We start from the raw sequence: 18,605 nt of genomic DNA on the forward strand, positions 1-18,605 counted from the left end.
AGGCACATGTACACAAATTTTTAAAAAAATCTGAAAAAAAGAAAAAGTCACATACCATAGTAAAAGTATTTTCAACTCCTTGTATTATGACTGAAGTTTCTGTGAACTTAGTTTTATCTTTATATGCTACATACTCCATTTATTTAAAACACTTGGATAACAGTATAATTATACTACAAACTGTAAATTAACAATAGAAAATAACTGGTTTTGAGATAGTTTCACTAAATTGTATAGGCAGGTCTCAAACTTGCCATCCCCCTGCCTCAGTCTCCTCTGCAGTGTGTGTCACAGTACTCAACAAGAGGGAAAAGAACACCCAATTATGGACAAATTTAGCAGTTCTAGATATGTCTCAATTGTCTGAGGAATAAAAATCATTCTTGTCTATGACAAATTGCTCGTCACCATCTTTCTGTGGCAGGAAGCAATGACAAAGTCTAAGTCTAGAATGCTCAACAAAAAGGAAGCTAGGATACCATCAGTCAGAACCATGAATACCTCAGGCACAATACTGCCAATTAAACTATCACAACATATCTCCAAGATGCTTTCCAGATTCAGCATTAAAATATGCCTTCACATCACTGAAATGTATCATACAAATTTACCTCTTTAGTCTTTAACCAGTGTTAGATAGCAAACATGAAGAAAGCATTTAAACTAGAGCACACAGATTTACCTCTTTAGTCTTTAACCAGTGTTAGATAGCAAACATGAAGAAAGCATTTAAACTAGAGCATACAGATTTACCTCTTTAGTCTTTAACCAGTGTTAGATAGCAAACATGAAGAAAGCATTTAAACTAGAGCACACAGATTTACCTCTTTAGTCTTTAACCAGTGTTAGATAGCAAACATGAAGAAAGCATTTAAACTAGAGCACACAGATTTACCTCTTTAGTCTTTAACCAGTGTTAGATAGCAAACATGAAGAAAGCATTTAAACTAGAGCACACAGATTTACCTCTTTAGTCTTTAACCAGTGTTAGATAGCAAACATGAAGAAAGCATTTAAACTAGAGCACACAGATTTACCTCTTTAGTCTTTAACCAGTGTTAGATAGCAAACATGAAGAAAGCATTTAAACTAGAGCATACAGATTTTAGGAAAGAATTCAAGAATCAATTGACAGGACGAGTCACACTAAAAATTGCTCTTGAGGCACTGATTAATGTAATTCAAGAACAGACTTGCTGGGCCGCCGTGCTGCCTCTAGCTTTTGGCTGGGTTATACAAGGGAGATAATAAGGACGGTTTCCATACCATGGTTCCTACGAAGTGGACTGCTCCAAACCCACCAGTGGAAAAATACCTAGCAAACAACTGCCTACAAGGCTGCTTGTAAGAGCATGCCACTACTGTAGGGGTGAGGAAACCTCATCATCCCAAGCCTGGTATTGTGACACTCTACTGAACTCTGAGCCACAGACTCCCAGTCAGCATCTGGTATAGAAATTGCCTGGGACTTCAAGACAGACCAACTTCCAGAGTACAGCTACTGGTGCTTTACAGAAGCCAAGCCAGGCCTCTCTGGCTGGCCTTTTTGAAGAGACCAGTTGTGCGCTATCCATGTGTAATCAGAGTTTTTCTGTCCCAACTGCCCAGTCCCAAATAACTGACTCAGAGGCTGAATATAAATTATAAATGCTTGACCAATAGCTCAGGCTTGTTACTAACTAGCTCTTAACATTTAAGTTAACCCATATTCCTTATTTACACTCTGCCACATCGCAGTACCTTATTTATTAGCATGGCACATTCATCTCCTGTTCCGTGTCTGGCTGGCAACTCCTGACTCTGCCCTTCTCCTTCCCATCATCCTTAGTTTGGTCTCCCCCCAATACTTCCTGCCTGGCTATTGGCCAATCAGCGTTTTATTAAACCAATTCAAGTGACAAATCTGTACAGTGTACAAGAGGATTATTCCACAGCATCCATGCAAACAATTAGCAGTTATGCCCAAAGATATCCAGCTACCATGCCACTGCACTATGTGCAAAACATGCTTAAGAATCTACAAGAAACCAGGTGGTGGTGGCGCACGCCTTTAATCCCAACACTCGGGAAGCAGAGGCAGGCAGATCTCTGTGAGTTTGAGGCCAGCCTGGTCTACAAAGCAAGATCTAGGGCAGGCTCCAAAGCTACACAGAGAAGCCCTCGAAAAACAAAAAAACAAAAAAAAAAAAAAAAAAAGATAAGGGAATTTCTTCTTGATGGCAAAGAAAGAAAGGGAGGGAAGGAGAGAGGGAGGAAGGAAAGACTTGCTAGATGTGGTGACACTCATCTGTAATCCCTGCACTTAGTAGGATAAGGTCATCCTGGCCTACATGAGACTCTTACAAAGCCAAAACTAAGCAGGCAGGCAGGAAGGAAAAGATACTTAGTTTACATACATACAATACCTGGGAGGCTGGGGCAGAAAGAGCTTACAGTTCAGGGCCAGCCTGAGCTCAAGAGATACTGTCACCTTATCAAAACAAAAGAAAACCAAAAAGAGTAATGTTTTGAGTTTAGCATCTTCTAGGATCCATCCTAGCCTTAAAAATTCCTTTTCCAGCCTGGTGATGGTACATGCCTTTAATCCCAGCACTCAGGAAGGCAGAGGCAGGCAGATCTACAAAAGGCCAGCCTGGTCTACAAAACGAGTTCCTGGATAGCAGGGCTACACAGAGAAACCCTGTCTCAAAAAAATCAAAAATCAAACAAACAAAATTCCTTTTCCATATTCTAATAGCTCCAACATATCATTAAACATATCTTCAGAGTTAAGGGCCAGAGACATGGCTCAACAGTTCAGTGTGTGTTCAGCTTTTGCAGAGGAACTGAGTTCAGTTCCCAGCACCCACCTTGGGAAGTTCACAACCACTTGTAACTCCAGCTCCAGGATACTCAACATCCTCCTCTGGCCTATGCATGTACCTGCACACAGGTGCACATATACCACCTCACATCCATATAGCTAAAAATAAAACATTATTTTTTAAACAGTATCTTCAGAGTTACCACGAAATTTAATCATGTTAACGATAGTAACACTCCCTGAGAAACTCTCCTTAAGCCACCCCCCAACTTCATGATCCTAGTATCCCAATGGCCTACTACAGGTAAATGACCTTTCCACCCCAGAGCTCCATGGTGTCAACATCTTTTTTGTTTTGTTTTTTAGTGTCAGAATCTTAACAGAGGAAGCAGCATGGGTGTATGCCAACAACACAGTACAGACTTGAATAAACCCATGTCACTTCCTCCCTAACTTACCTGGCTGAAGACTTAAAGCGATCTAAGAACTGAAGCCTCAAGCTCTCATGTCCAGGGAGGTCAATCAAAGTCAGGCTATTGCCCTGAGGACAGCAAGAGTGAGATCAAGTCAGCATTTGGTCCAGTTCCAGGTTCACAGGATAAATCTCACCATCAGAACATGGGCAGCACACCAGTGCTGCACTAATGAATCAAGCAGATGGATGTCTGTGGAGCACTTCCTAATAGTAAACACTGATGAAGAACACAGTGCTTGCCTAGGATGCATGAGGCACAGAAAGAAGTGGGGGAGGGGGCTGGGGAAGACAGGTCAGTTGGTAAAAAGATCTGAGTTTTAGTCTAAAAGCCTACATTAAAAAAAAAAATTAAATTAAAAAAAAAAAAAAAAGGCCCAGTGTGGTGGTACTTCACCCCAGCACTGGAGAAGCAGAGACATGCAGACTCTTGAAGTTCTCTGATCATCCAGCCTAGCCTACTTTGTGAGTTCCAGGACAGTGAAAGACCATGTCTCAAAAACAAATGCGTACGGCATCCTAAAGAACCATATACCCAAGCTTGATCCCCGCACACATACCTGCACCCCCACATTACTGTCCCCCGCCACATACTAAATAAATAAAATGGCCAAAGCTCTGGCAATGAAACAGTAAGCACAGTTCCTGACATGACATGAATTATGAGGGAACAATGCAATATAAAATTATGTAAGATGTATAAAATTACAATGTTAATACATTTTTGTTTGGTTGGTTGGTTTTTGTTTGTTGGTTGGTTTTTTTGAGACAGGGTTTTACTATGTAGCTCTGACTGTCCTGGAACTCACTCTGTAGAGTTAGGCTGGCCTCAAACTCAGATATATCCGCCTTGCCCCCGCCTCCCTAATGCTCAGATTAAAGGTGTGCAGCACCCCCCACCCCTGGCTTAATAAATGTTCTTAAGAGAATAGAGACACCTTATTGTCTGAAGGAATAATGGAAGCATGGTCTATCCAAGGCTTAGGAAATACACCAATATGAGTATAAGCAAACCCATATGAAAATTGGTAAATATACACAAATAATGTAAAGTTAAAAACATACAATTTATAGTACACATTACAATTAATGAGATTCTCAATCTTAATGAGATATCCATATTTTGACTCTGAGTTTTAGATATTGTATATTAGATACACCATTTGTTTGTTCCAACGCTGTCAGTATTTTGTTCCAATTCCTGGTCCTCTACTGAACAAACTCACTATACACCCTAGAAGGTGCTAGTCACCATGCTACGACCTCATCCTTGGAACACGTGTTATTGTAGACAGAAATGACAAGACTATCAGGTGTGGTCTGGTACATGTATCAGATCCATCCATCATTGCTCACACTGACCTTATCCTCAACCAGTAATGACCAGGGTATCTGCGGGAAGAAGTCAGTACCACATACAGACCGGACACAACCCTCTGGATTCACTATGCCCTTTTGGGTAGTCTGCCCAGACCTTCACCCACAAACATGTGTAATAGCTTTCCTGCTTTATGTGCTGGTAAGAGCCAGGAGAGCACGCTGGGGTCTAGCTCTGTTTCTGAAGCAGCACTAGCACTGAACCACACAGTGCTAGTGATCCAGAAGACATGACTGGGTATATTGCTGCTTAGACTGGAGCAGATACCAGGGAGCAGGACAAGAGACAGGAAGAAGGGGTGAGTGTTCTTTATGTTCAACAAAGCACAGTGCAGGCTCATATGCCTAAGGGAACGCTGTCTATCAACTTTAATAAAGTATTTAAAATCATTTAACCCAACAGAAAGTATTATTTCAGATTTATTTATTTTTATTTATGTGTATGTATGTATATGTGTACATGTATATGTGGGTGACAGTGAGGACCAGAAAAGGGTGTTAGATTTCCTGGAGCTGAAGCTACAGGCAGCTGTGAACTATGGGATGTGGGTACTAGAAACTAAACTCCCAGTACTTTGGAAGAACAACAAGTGTTCTTAACTGTTGAGGCCCAGAATCAGGCTACAAAAGTCCGCCAATACCAAGCCACCCTGGAACAACACCACCCCTCTAACCCCCAAGAAACCATATATGCTCTGTACCCTGTTCAGTTTGCTGCTGCTTCTCACCTAGAGGCAGCCAACCTGGATTCTTCCTTCCCACTAAATCTCAAGTGAGGTTTGTTATGTAGTGTGACATTTTCGCTGGAGAGAGCCAGAGCAGACTGGAGCAGAACTGTTAACACTTTTGCTGGGGAAGTTTTCCCCAGCAGGGCAGAGTTGTCACACTCTGGGGGACCTAAGCAGAGCTGTAACACTTCTCCAGAGCAGAGCTGTAACAACCTTGCTGGGGAAACCCTCCCCTTGCTGGAGCAGAGTTGTTACACTTGCATTGGGAACCTTTCCTTGGAGCAGAGCTGTAAGCTGCTGCTTACAGTGACCTTGTGGTATTCCTTGGCTCCTAACTGCCAGGAGACCTTTCCATCCAAGCTGCAATGCTTACAATGAGACCTTGTCTTAAAAAAAATAAAATAATAATAATAATAAAGTTCTAGATCAGAGAAGTACCATTGTAGAAAAAAAAAGTTGTCAAATGGTTGATCCTTTTATTTCTGACAGTGCTTAATTCTTAAGGCACCAAAAAGGGGAAGAACAGGGTCTCTAAACTCAAAACTCTAATTCAGCCGGGCGGTGGTGGCGCACGCCTTTAATCCCAGCACTCGGGAGGCAGAGCCAGGCGGATCTCTGTGAGTTCGAGGCCAGCCTGGTCTACAGAGCGAGATCCAGGAAAGGCGCAAAGCTACACAGAGAAACCCTGTCTCGAAAAAACCAAAAAAAAAAAAAAAAACAAAACTCTAATTCATCCATCACCTATCCTTCCATCCCTAATCGGCCACTGAGCCCTCAGCCCTCCCTCACCAAAGCTGTTAGCATTTCATCAGCTTGGCAGTTACCATCTGCACCCTGCAGCTACACAGGTCTGCAACAAGCCGTTCTTTTGATTCTTTGGGGGTACTTTTGAAATGTACAATATATATCCATCACAACAATGCTCATAAAAGATTGTAATGACACTAAATATTAACAATGTTCTGACTAAAAATCTAATTATGAGACAGCTTCTAAAGAAGTCTGGGTAGCAGAGACAGAAAAGGAAAACTACTTTTAAGCAAATGATTATCCTATGTATTGCCTCTTGTAACAGAAAAAGACCCAATGCCCACTGAAACTCGTAGTAATGTTGAACAGACAGAACCTAGAAAGAATGAAATGTGATATAACCCTGTACATAAGTTACAAGGACAGCTGGGCAGGACAAAATCTGCTACCAAGATTGGCAAGGATAGATCTGCTATGAAGACTATGTTCTTCATAAAAGTAGGCTACAAATGATACCTACATCCTCGGACTACTCCATTCAAGAAGGTCATGCCAGGGTGCTAGTTAGCTTTGTCAACTTGACCCAGCTTACAGTCATCTGAGAGGAGAAACCTTAACAGAAGAAGTCCCATCAGATTGGCCTGTGGGCATCAGTGGGGTCATTTTCTTGATTGTTACTTGATATAAGAGGGCCCAGACCGATGTGGGAGGTTCCATTTTGAGGCAGCTGGTCCAGGGCTATGAAGAAATCAAGCTAAGTAAACTAAAGAATGGGCCAGCAAGCAGCATTTCTACATGGCTCCTGCTTCCAGGTTTCTTCCTGCCTTGATTTCCCTTAATAATGGATTAGGATCTGGGAGTGTAAACCAGATTAAACCCTTTCCTCTCCAAGTTGCTTCTGGTCAGAGTATTTTCTAGAATTCACAGTAAGAAGAGTGTCAGATTCTAAAACATTCCACAGATACCTTACCCTGTTATTGTTGACTTTGTACGCAGCAGAACTGTCGGTAATGGAAGTCTGTGTGTCTCTGTAGTGGCCAGTTAGCAACTATAAAAAACCAAGATGGACGAGATCTGGGTAAGCACACTACAATAACACCACACCCAATTTAAAGAATAACATTTTGATTCTCTCAAGCATAAGGTCAAATGAATGAATGCTACTTGAAATAGCGGAAAAGGATCGTACTGATTTATTTTTAACCTGTAGAAAACTATAATTAACTATGGGCTTTACTCCTCTTTTCTGCAGTGCTGGTGATCTAACCCAAAGCCTCAAACATGCCTCAAAAGCAACTCTACCAATGGGTGACACCCTTGGCTGAATATTATTTTCTTCAAACAACAGCAAGGGTTCAAATTCACTGACCTGTAAACATTTAAACTACCAAAACCAATTCAAGGCCTGAGGAGATGTGCAAGCCTGCCAATCTGAGTTCAGATCTTCTGAACCCATATAAAAGCAGATCTAGTGATGCACACATTCATAGCTCTAGTACTCCGGTGGGAGGAAGTGTCAGGAGAATTTCCAGAAATTCAGACTTGCTAACCTGGCACAGCAATGAGAGAAAACCAACACCTGCCATCCTCTGACCTCCATGGATGTGACAGGGCACACACATGTACGCACATACCAGCACTCACACACATGAACACACACACAAAGGACTAAATATAATTTGTACCCTCCAAAGGCAGAGTGGAAATTCTCCATAGTAAAACATGCTCAGTTAAAAAAAAAATACTGGCTATATAAAGCTAAGTATTAGTAAAAGGAAGCCTCACCAGCTTAAACTACCAAAGGAGGATCATTTTTGTCATGTCTTTGATAATGCTGAGTTGCTCAGAACTGGCCATGCTGCAACTATTTCATGTCCCAACAAAGGTTATTGGGCTTCCTTTATTCTTTTATTGATTGCTTAGATTTAAGAAAGTGATGAAGAAGAGTAATAAAGCAGGCTAAACTTAAAAGCATATGCCTGTAGCCATTGTATTCTGGTTAGCCCAAGAAACTGACATGCATCCTTTAACATGTGTATGTGTGTGTACACTGGAGGCTGACGCTGGGAGTCGTTCCTCTCCACCTTGAGGCTGTGGTCTCTCACTGAACCTGGAGCTCACCAACCAGCAAGGCTGGCCAGCCAAGGAATTCCAGGGATCCACTGTGTGTCTACTGGGATGACTGACAGGCACCTCTGGGCCTGGCTTTTAGGGGGGTTCCAGGGATCCAAACTCAGGCCCTCACTTTACCAGGCAAGCACTATGGACTGGGTCACCTCCCCAGCCCCCGGTCATATATTCTAACCATATCACCTGCCTCAGCAAAGAAGTTGCCCGTGCCACTGCCAAGTCAAGTCTGGCATCCAGCTTCAACATTTCCCTCACATGCTTTACACTAAAAAACCTATCAGCTAACGTGGATGTCACATGTCACATTCAGCGACAGTGAACTTACTGAGGAATCAGTCAACAGCCTGGGATGCAAATGTCTTTGCCCATTCTTGGTCCAACTGCAATCCCAACACTGCTACAGTGAGTGTTCGGTAAGAACTGCTGAGTTATACAGAACTCAAAACACAGTTTACAAATGAGTAAAATATATTGTTTTGAATTTTAGAGCATTTCAGATTAAGGATGCTAAAGTGATTTTTAAAAAATGTATGCAAATGTTCCAAAATCCAAAACATCCAAAATCTGAAACAACGACGAAAAGTCTCTGGCAAGCTTTCAGAAGGGTTTATTACCCAAAAACAACTCTTCTGGCATCTTTACCCACAGAAATATATTTACATAAGACCTTAGAGTAAGGACTAAATGTGTGCATGTGTGGAGGGATGGTTACAGGTTTTCCTAGAGTCTTTTTGTATTCCCATGTAAGAAAAAATGAACTCCCAGGGCTGGAGGAGGGTCAGCTAAGTTGGTTAAGAACACATACTGCTCTTGTAAGGGCCCTGAGTTCAATTCCCAGCATCCACATCAGGCAGCTCACTCCACCGAATGTACACATCTGTCCTCCACAAGCACAGGCACTCCTGTGCACACACCCACACGCATACATATAATTAAAAAAAGAAAAGACCTTAAAATACATAAAATATTTTTTAAAACTTGTTCCAAACTTGCTTAGTTTCCTGTACCAAATAAGCCACAAGAGGACAGGAATACTGACATGCCATGACAATTTCTATTCCGTTTAACAGGGGTGGAAATCAAAGCATTACCCTGACAAACAGCAACGTTTTCCCAGAGTCACAAAGCCCGACGAAGAGAACAGCCCTCTGACTGCTCTTTCTGCTCCAGATGAACTTCCAGAAAACTGCAGGTAAGAGAAAAACAGCCTTCATTTTCAAGGGCATTCATAGGCATTTACGACAAAACAGCGCATTCATTGTTATACCCCATGAGAGTCGTTTTAATAGTTAGGAACCTTCTGAGCGCCAGCCACTATCGACTGTCAGCTCTTCCACACCTATGTCCCTCATCCCAACTGTGGAGACTTCAAGTATCTACAGGACGATGAATTTTGAAGAAAAAAAAATTAATGGCTTGCTAAATTTGATCTGAGGATCTCTACTCTTCCTTAGCACCCCAGCAGCCCAGAGCCCAGCTCACAGATACAAGCAGCTCAAAGTTGGTGTGAGCGATGGAGGCGGACGCACTCGGCGCTCAAGCACACTGGGGCGCCTCCGGCACTCCTGTCCCCAGAACCAGGTCACTTCGGAGTCCCCGTTCGACGCTGCTGGGTTCTGGAGGGCGGATGGCAGAAGAGGGGAGCCTCGCCGCCCGCCTCCCAGGCCTGCCGCAGCGCCGAGCCCCAACTCCGCCACCCCGCCTTCGCCCGCGACCGCCCGCCGCCTCACCCAGCGTCAGCAGGACCGCGAGCAGCGCCACGGCCGCGGAGAGCAGCGTCGGATCCCTCTGCTGCAGCTCCTGCCGCAAGGAATCGAGGTAAGGCTGGAAGGCGCCCCCGGCGCCGTCCCCCACACGCCGGGTATCCGCGGAAGCCATGAGGAAGGTGAGTTGTCTTCCCGGTCCGCCTAAGCGACGTGGCCCTAGACTCCGCGCTGCGATGGGGCGCGGAGCATCACGGGAGTGGTAGTTGTAGGTTGCGGGGTGGGGGGCGGGGAGTGTCTTCCCGCCTGCCCGGCCGTGAGGAGCTCCAAGTGCCTGATGGGAGTTGGAGTTTTTTAGTTTCTACAAGCCAGTTAACTGGTCTACGGATACACCTTCATGCTTTGGGATATGTGTATATCGACTCTGTCTTATTTGTGCGTTTCCCCTCACCCCTTACATTTTAAATTTTCTCTTTGGAGAATTTCATACACAAATATGTGTTTTAGTCAAATCCACCCCTCTACTCCCGTTTCTTTTTGATTTTTGCTTTTTGGTTTTTGGTGGTTTTTTTTGGTTTTTTGAGACAGGGTTTCTCTGTGTAGTTTTGCACCTTTCCTGGAACTCACTTTGCAGACCAGGCTGGCCTCGAACTCACAGAGATACGCCTGGCTCTGCCTCCCGAGTGCTGGGATTAAAGGCGTGCGCTACCACCGCCCGGCTCTTTTTGATTTTTGAAAGAACGATGAATTTAAGCGAAGTTAGTGGGTTGCAAAATTTCATTTGAGGATTTCTACTCTGCCTTTACATGGGATGAGACTTGTGAAACGTTTTACCAGAGTATAGTGTGGCAAGAGATGTCACAGGTCGGCCATTTGAGGCCTGGGGTAGACGAGTTCTCCCAGTTTCTCAAGAGAACTTAATTTATAAAAGATTTTCATTGGAAATCTTCTACTTAAGATTTCAACAGGTAATCGAAAACATTAAAAAGTGTGTGCTCCGATTTAAAAATACCTCTACGGGTCAGCAGTGGCCAAGCCTAGAGGGCTGTGTTTGCAGTCTCTGTCATTAAGCATGTGTGTGATTTAAAGTCTAGGAATGACTGGGTGATGGCATGAGAAGTCAATGTTCCTTAAAGACTAAACAACTTCTTTACAATTCCACATTGCCACACAAACCCCAATTCTGAGGCACCAGGAAAGAAGGAAATAGGACTCTCCCTCTCTCACAGTGTAGCTAGCAGTGAGTAGCTAGGTAGAAACATTTTTGATTGGGTCGTGGGTAGCTGTTCCAGCTTTAACCTGGAAGTACTACCCCCATTGAGGCTTCGGTAACTGTCACGCCTACAAGGCGGGGCTGAGACAGGAGCCCGGAAGACCCGAGATCTTAGTTACTGGATCCTGGACGCTGGATGTAGACTGAGCAGAGTTCTGCAGAGAACACCGCTGGACTGCACTACACCTGTCCCGGACCCTGTAACCCAGTTACCCTACCAAATAAACCTCTCTTTTAACTATGTGGAGTTGCCTTAATACTACAACCAATAGTAGGAAATAAAACAAATATGCTAAGGTTTGCATTTAGAAGGTTCCCGGTATGATTTAGATGCACCACAGGTGAAATAAGCACAATTCAGGCCACTCATTTGGCCTTGTCATCAGCAGTGTTGAGTCGCTGGTTACAAACTATGTAAAAATTGATTAAAACGTTCATTTAAGCAAAAGTGGCAGAAAATTAGCTGCAAGGGTTTGTGGGACTCAGACCTGGAGTCCCAACAACTCAGACTTGAGTTTATTCAGAATGTTACAACAAGTTGAAGGTGACGTGTTATAGAGTATTATTTTACGGCATGTTACTTTTGTTTTTGTTGCGTTTGTTTAACTCCATGAAGCTGTGTTACTGTGCCTGTCTAAAACACCTGATGGTCTAATAAAGAACTGAACAGTCAATAGTAAGGCAGGAGAAAGGATGGGCAGGGCTGGGAGGCAGAGAGAATAAACAGGAGGAGAAATCTGGGAGGAAAAAAGAAGTAGCCAGAGAAGGACGCCAGGGGCCAGCCACCCAGCTACACAGCAAGCCACAGAGTAAAGATTTACAGAAGAGAATGGGAAAAAGCCCAGAGGCAAAAGGTAGACAGCATACGTTAAGGAAAGCTGGCTAGAAACAAGCTAAGGCCGGGCATTTATAATTAAGAATAAGCCTCCATGTGCGATTTATTTGGGAGCTGAGTGGCGGCCACCCAAAAAGAGCAAAAACAAACAACAACAAACGTGGATAAGTGACAGATCTACAGAGAACTGAGGCTGGGCAACCGATGGGAGTCTCTTGCTGTATTTAGGCAAAAGATATCCAGAGTCTAACACAGGATAAAAGTGTGGAATGGAGGACACAAATTTCAGGAATATTTAGAAGTTAAAAGATACAAGTTGTAATGACTATAAAATATATAGGTGAAGATAATGACTTAAGTACAGGAAAATAATCAAGCCTTTTCCCTGGAACATTAATGTTGGGCGACTGGAAAGAAGAATGTGTCCTTTGGTGAATTAAGGACTTCAATAAGGGAGAGTGGACCCAATGAGAAAAGGAAGTTAGAATAAAAACTGACTGTGTATGTCATGTTTCAGGTGTTTCTGAGAAACCTGAAGGCCACTGTCAAGCAGGTGGTAGAAAGAAGAGATATAAAGTGCCCCAAATATGTACTTGGTTTTCATCTGGAGTCAGGAATCAACTGGGCTTCTTTGGGAGTTCGTGAGTCAGTGACAAAGAAATAAAACAAGCACATCTGGCAGTTGTCAACAGGATCTTTTGTAGCAGAGCAGCCCCCACGATAAGGCTCTGGATGCATGTGAGCTCAGGGGCTCCAGAAGTGTGGGGAATTGTAAGTATGAAAGACTATGGTAAGCCAGGAAACAATGATAATGATAATGGGGCTTCTGTCTAACAGGGACGAGCACTTTCTGGTGTTACTTCGAAGTACTTTTAATGTATTCCTTTGTTCAGTTCTCACAATGACTCATCATTCCAACCTTTACAGAGGGGAAATCGAGGAAGGGTTTGCAGAATTCCCCATGAGTACATAGGCAGAGGCCGAGCTGGGGTTTAATTGCAGCCAGTTAGGCTTCTATATGCTTAACCACTTGCCATAATGTGGTAGGATTCATTTGATAAAGGGCTTCAGGTCCAAGAGAAGTGTTGAGGATGTCAGCTTTAAAGAGACAGGTTATAAATTATTATTATCAGGTGAAGTACCAGGACTATCAGTAATCATGACACATTCTGTTTCTTTTCTTTTTTTTTTTTTTTTTTTTTTAAAGATTTATTTATTATGCACACAGAAGAGGCTGCCAGGTCTCATTACAGATGGTTGTGAGCCACCATGTGGGTGCTGGGAATTGAACTCAGGACCTCTGGAAGAGCAGTCAGTGCTCTTAACCTCTGAGCCATCTCTCCAGCCCTGTTTCTTTTCTTTTTATGGTCCTAACTACACACACACACACACACACACAAATAAAAATAAATATGTTAAAATGACTTGAAGAGACATTTTCCACATGTGGCAAGTTATCAATAGGAATATGAAATGGGCTGAACATCTCTAGCCATTAGAGAAATGAAAATCAAAACCACTGAAGATAGCTACTATTAAAAAGTCAGAACATATCCTACCAAGTGAGTTCCAGGAAAGGCGCAAAGCTACACAGAGAAACCCTGTCTCGAAAAACCAAAAAAAAAAAAAAAAAAAAAAAAGTCAGAACATATCAAACAGTGGTGAGAGTGTGGAGAAAGGGGAACCTGAGACACTGTTGGCGGGAACAGCATGGTATAGCCACTACATGACATAGCATGAAGGTTTCCTAAGAAACTAAAAGAACAACTGAGCCAGGTGTGGTGAGCACCTATAATCCTAGCACTTGGGAGGTGGAGGCAGAAAGCTCAGCAGTTCAAGGACATCATTAGCTGCATATCAAGTTTGAGGCTGGCCTGGATAACATGAGAACCTGTTTTTAAAAATACACACACTCGCCGGGCGGTGGTGGCGCACGCCTTTAATCCCAGCACTCGGGAGGCAGAGCCAGGCGGATCTCTGTGAGTTCGAGGCCAGCCTGGGCTACCAAGTGAGTTCCAGGAGAGGCGCAAAGCTACACAGAGAAACCCTGTCTCGAAAAACCAAAAAAAAAAAAAAAAAAATACACACACACACACACACACACACACACATACACACACACGGGCATACACAAACACACCTTTCTACCATCTAACCCCAACAAATTTTCATCTGATAATGTTTGAACAATGATTTTTATTTTTAAAGTGAGGATGATATAAGATCTCACACTTGGTGGAGATTGGTGGAGCAGAGGTTGGTGAGTGTAGAATTTACTATATAGGTTAGGCTGTGTGGTGGTTTGATTGAGAATGGCCCCATAGGCTTATATATTTGAATGCTTGGTCCCCAGTTGGTGAAACTGTTTGTAAAGGATTAGTAGGTGTGGCCTTGTTGGAGGAGGTGTGTAGGTGGAGTTTTTCATCAGGATCGCTGGCCAGCTCCCAAATAACCACATAGAAACTTAAAATTAATTTGAATGCTAGGCCAATAGCTTTGACTTGTTACTAACTAGCTATAACAACTTAAATTGACCCATATTTCTTATCTAAGTTCTACTATGTTTCATGGCTTGTTACCTCATTTTGTACACATCCTGCATCCTCTGTATCTGGCTGGTAACTTCCAAGACTCTGCCCTTCTTATTCCCAGCATCCTCCCAGTCTGGCTCTCCTGCCGAGCTAACAGGCCAGTCAGCTCTTTATTAACCAATAAGAGTGGGAATGACCAAGTCATCTCTCTAGCCCCCAAATGATCTCTCTCTCTCTCCTCAGTGTGGTGGTCTGAATGAGAATGGCCCCCATAGGCTCATAGGTTTGAATACTTGGTCCCTAGTTGGTTGAACTGTTTGGGAAGGATTAGAAAGTGTTGACTTGTTGGAGAAGGTGTGTCACTGGGGGCAGCCTTTGAGGTTTCAAAAGACTTGTGCTATTACCAGTGTGTGCTCTCTCTCTCTCTCTCTTTCTCTGCCTCATGATTGTGGATGTAGATGTGAGTTCTCAGATGTTCTCGAATCATGCCTTTGCTCTGCCAACTTGGACCCTCACCCTCTGAAACCATAAGCCAAATTAAACGCTTTCTCTTATAAGTTGCCTTGGTCACAGTGTTTTATCACAGCGTAGAAGAGTAGGATGATTCCCTCAGGTTTTGTTTGTTTGCTTATTAGTTTTTTTTAGTTTGTGACACTGGGGATCAAACTCGGAGCAAGTAAGCTATCATTGAACTACACCCCCAGCCCCAGTCTTTGATATGTTGGGTTTCTGTTTACTGTAAGATTCTATATAACAGATCCACAGGTGGAAGGAGGCATAGAAGGAGAATGCTGGAGACTTGGGTCACTACTATGACTATGGATGCCCAGAGGTCATTCCCATTGCTAGAAGGGAATCTGAAAAGAATGGGGAACATTGGGTCAAGAAGAAGTCTTAAGATATCCAGACTAGTTGAATAAGGTCACAGTTCAGACCATGAGTGAACAGAGAGAGAGAGAGGAATCAAAGAGGGCAGCCATATCAGAGAGGGAAAAACATCCCATAAAAGGGAGGGTAGCGGGCAGTGGTGGCGCACACCTTTAATCCCAGCACTCGGGAGGCAGAGACAGGTGGACCTCTGTGAGTTCGAGACCAGCCTGGTCCACAAAGCAAATTTCAGGAAAGCTAGAGCTGTCACACAGAGAAACCCTGTCTCAAAAAACCAAAAAGAAAGAAAGAAAGGGAGGATAGACATCTTCAAGAAGTGCAGGAAACATGCTTACTTAAGAATAAGTAAGGAAGGTGGTTTAAGAGTTGGCAGGTGGCAGTGATTTACGTCCGGGGGGGTGGGGGGAAGCGGGTAGAGCTGATGACTAGTCTCTTCAGCCAACTACTTATTACTAATACATGGCGGCGGCGGCGGCGGCGGCGGCGGCGGGGGGCAGAGGGGGAGAGAGTGAGCTGTACCTTACAGGAAAGTGGACTGGAAAGGGGAGGAGATAGGGTAGAAATGAAACAGCAGCAGGACCCCAACTCTCCCTAGGCACTGGGAAGACCGTTAAAATCTGCTAAAAATCACTGTCAGTGTTAATGTTGAGCTCTTGGGCCATTCTTATTTGAAGCACTCCTTTTGACGTTCACCTTGGGTCGTGGAACATTTTGACCTCCTAATTAGCAGCACCTACACCGGCCCTTAATGACTACACAGGCCCTTAATGACTTAGCTCTGCTCAGTGACAGCTAAACTTTTACCACCTGTGTCCTAAAGGAGACCTGTAACACTAGAGGGCGCCATCTGGCCTGCCTGCCCACCTCCTGCAGCATCCCCCCCCCCCCCCCCCACTGTGGAACACCCTATATACCAAAGCTCCCAATGACCAGCACTTGAAGAACTTTTCGCAGCTTGCCTGCCCATGATGTCTAGTTGAGTGATGTAAAAGGACCCCCAGCCCACTGACTGATGACAGAAATCAGTATGTTCTCAGGCTCAAAAGAAGATTTTTAGCAAAAGCTGTGGCCATATAGATTTGATTCTATTAGGAAGACCTAGGAGACCCTTTCAAAGGGTCTCTTGGACTGGACCCTGGAGCTGTGTCTGTGGACCCCACACAGAGTTGTGGAAAAGACTATCTGAACCTTTTTACTTTTTAAAAAATATATTTTTTTATTTTTTTAATTACTTTCTTATCTTTTATTTTTATAGGTATGTGGTTGTGTTAGCTTTCGTGCCCCACAAGCATTCAGGATCCCGTGGAGCAGAAGGGGGCATCAGAGCTTCTGGAACTGGAGTTACAAACAGTTGTGAGCCCCCATATGGGTGCTGGGAATTGAACCTGGGTCCTCTGGAAGAGCATACAATGCTCTTAACTCCTGAGCCATCTCTCCAGCCCCGACTACCTGAATCTTGAGCTCAGAAGACAAGGTTCAGTTGCAAACATAGTCAGATTGTATAAAGAAATCCTGGTGAAAACATTTAGAAAAGAACGGAGCTTGGAAAATATAAAGTCAATAGTCATTTTTATTTTGTGCTCTATGTGAAGATAGACACAGTTTTCCTGAACCCCTCAGGCCATGGAGACCAAGGGAAGCCCATGGATCACCCATCTCCATCACAGTGGCAGCCCTCCTCTTGGATTTTTAACTTTTGTGGAAAGTGCAGGCTTCTAGGAGTCCTGGAGAGAGAAGAGAGATGGAGGGCATTCAGAACACTCGTATTTATGAACTGTTTAGTGAATGGACAGCTCAGTGTAACATAAAGGTGCTAAAGATCATTGTTCTGCTGTTTTGATGCGTGTTGTGGCCCATTCTTCCAATGCTCATCTCTACTTGCCTACATGGCTCCTGTGCCTATCACAGGGAGGACCCCACACCAAGGATGTAGATGCTGTAACATGACTTTCCTTCTCCGTGGCATCTTCTACCTCGTTTTTAATGGGTGAGGCTCTGCACCTGAATTCATATAGCTAGAAGTTGTCCAGAAAGACTCTTCCCTGAGATTTTTAGGCAGATGGTAGCTGGTAGTCCCCAACAACTTCTGAGCTGAGTCTAGGGATAGGATGGAGAACAGCAACGCTAGACTGTCATCTTGGGTGGCATAAAGGTCAAGGAAAGAGTGACTTGGATTTTCTAACAATGGACCTAAGCAAGCACATTGCTTACACTAGAATTGCATGTGGCAACTTGTCTGTGTGTGTATATATACATATATATATATATATATATATACATATATACATATATATATATATATATATTTTCCTTCTACTGTCAGATCTGGGGATCAAACTCAGGTCATCAAGCTACAAGCTTGATGCTACAAGCTCTTTTACCCGCTGAACTATTTTGCCAACCCACATGTGGAAACCTTGAAAGTGCTATCGCCCTGAACCAGCACAGACTCACTCAAGCTGTATCTCTCGGACAGCAGCTTAAATCAGGACCAAGACTCACCTACAGGCTACAACTGAAGACTAATCACCTTACACCACATGGATTCCCTCACATTTTCCAAATGCTTTCAAGTGATTCAACTAATCCCAAAACAGACTGAAAAACTATATTTTATTCTGCTTCAGTTCCTGGACTCTGACATTCCAGATGAGCTTGGAACACATCATTATTGACATTCTGCAGATCAGAGCTGTCTAAGATGTTCTGCAATATTCTCTTTTTGCTACGGCTACTTTTCACTAAAATTGTAGCTGGATGGGATTGAGGAAATGATATCTTGATTTAATTCAGCTGTAATTTAAATTTAAGTAGTCACATCTTGCTAGTGGTTGCCATATTTGACAAGGACCTCTAATAAGTTTGGTCCCCCCCCCCCCAGCTTTTCTTAATCTTCTTAGAAATAAGATGAGATTATGTACACATAATAAGTTCACTCTCCTAGTATCCTGGATCTGTGGTTGGTCCCCTTACTACATGTGCATATAACCCACCCTGTTGTCTGTGACAGGTTTTATCTGGCCCATATGGCTATTTCCTAAGGGCCATGCTTGACTTCTCTATTATAACTGCCATTCCGGAACCCATCACTGGGTTTTCTTTGCAACTTGTCCAC

The 18,605-nt window shown here is 43.5% G+C and overlaps 1 protein-coding gene across 1 annotated transcript in view; it reads right to left on the reverse strand.

Moving 5' to 3' along the window:
• The window catches only part of Tf (transferrin), a 53,164-nt gene that overhangs the window by 6,632 nt on the left and 27,927 nt on the right, over positions 1-18,605 (reverse strand). The window contains exons 17-21 of the mRNA XM_052730594.1: positions 17,185-17,214; positions 9,991-10,269; positions 9,352-9,446; positions 7,101-7,178; positions 3,262-3,344 (exon numbers count right to left, since the gene is read on the reverse strand). Of these exons, the coding sequence (XP_052586554.1) occupies positions 3,262-3,344; positions 7,101-7,178; positions 9,352-9,446; positions 9,991-10,269; positions 17,185-17,214 (565 nt within the window). The remainder of the gene's footprint in view (positions 1-3,261; positions 3,345-7,100; positions 7,179-9,351; positions 9,447-9,990; positions 10,270-17,184; positions 17,215-18,605) is intronic.

This window comes from Peromyscus californicus, unplaced genomic scaffold (assembly GCF_007827085.1).
Source record: "Peromyscus californicus insignis strain IS unplaced genomic scaffold, ASM782708v3 Scaffold_11__1_contigs__length_118956290, whole genome shotgun sequence".
NCBI lineage: Eukaryota > Metazoa > Chordata > Mammalia > Rodentia > Cricetidae > Peromyscus > Peromyscus californicus.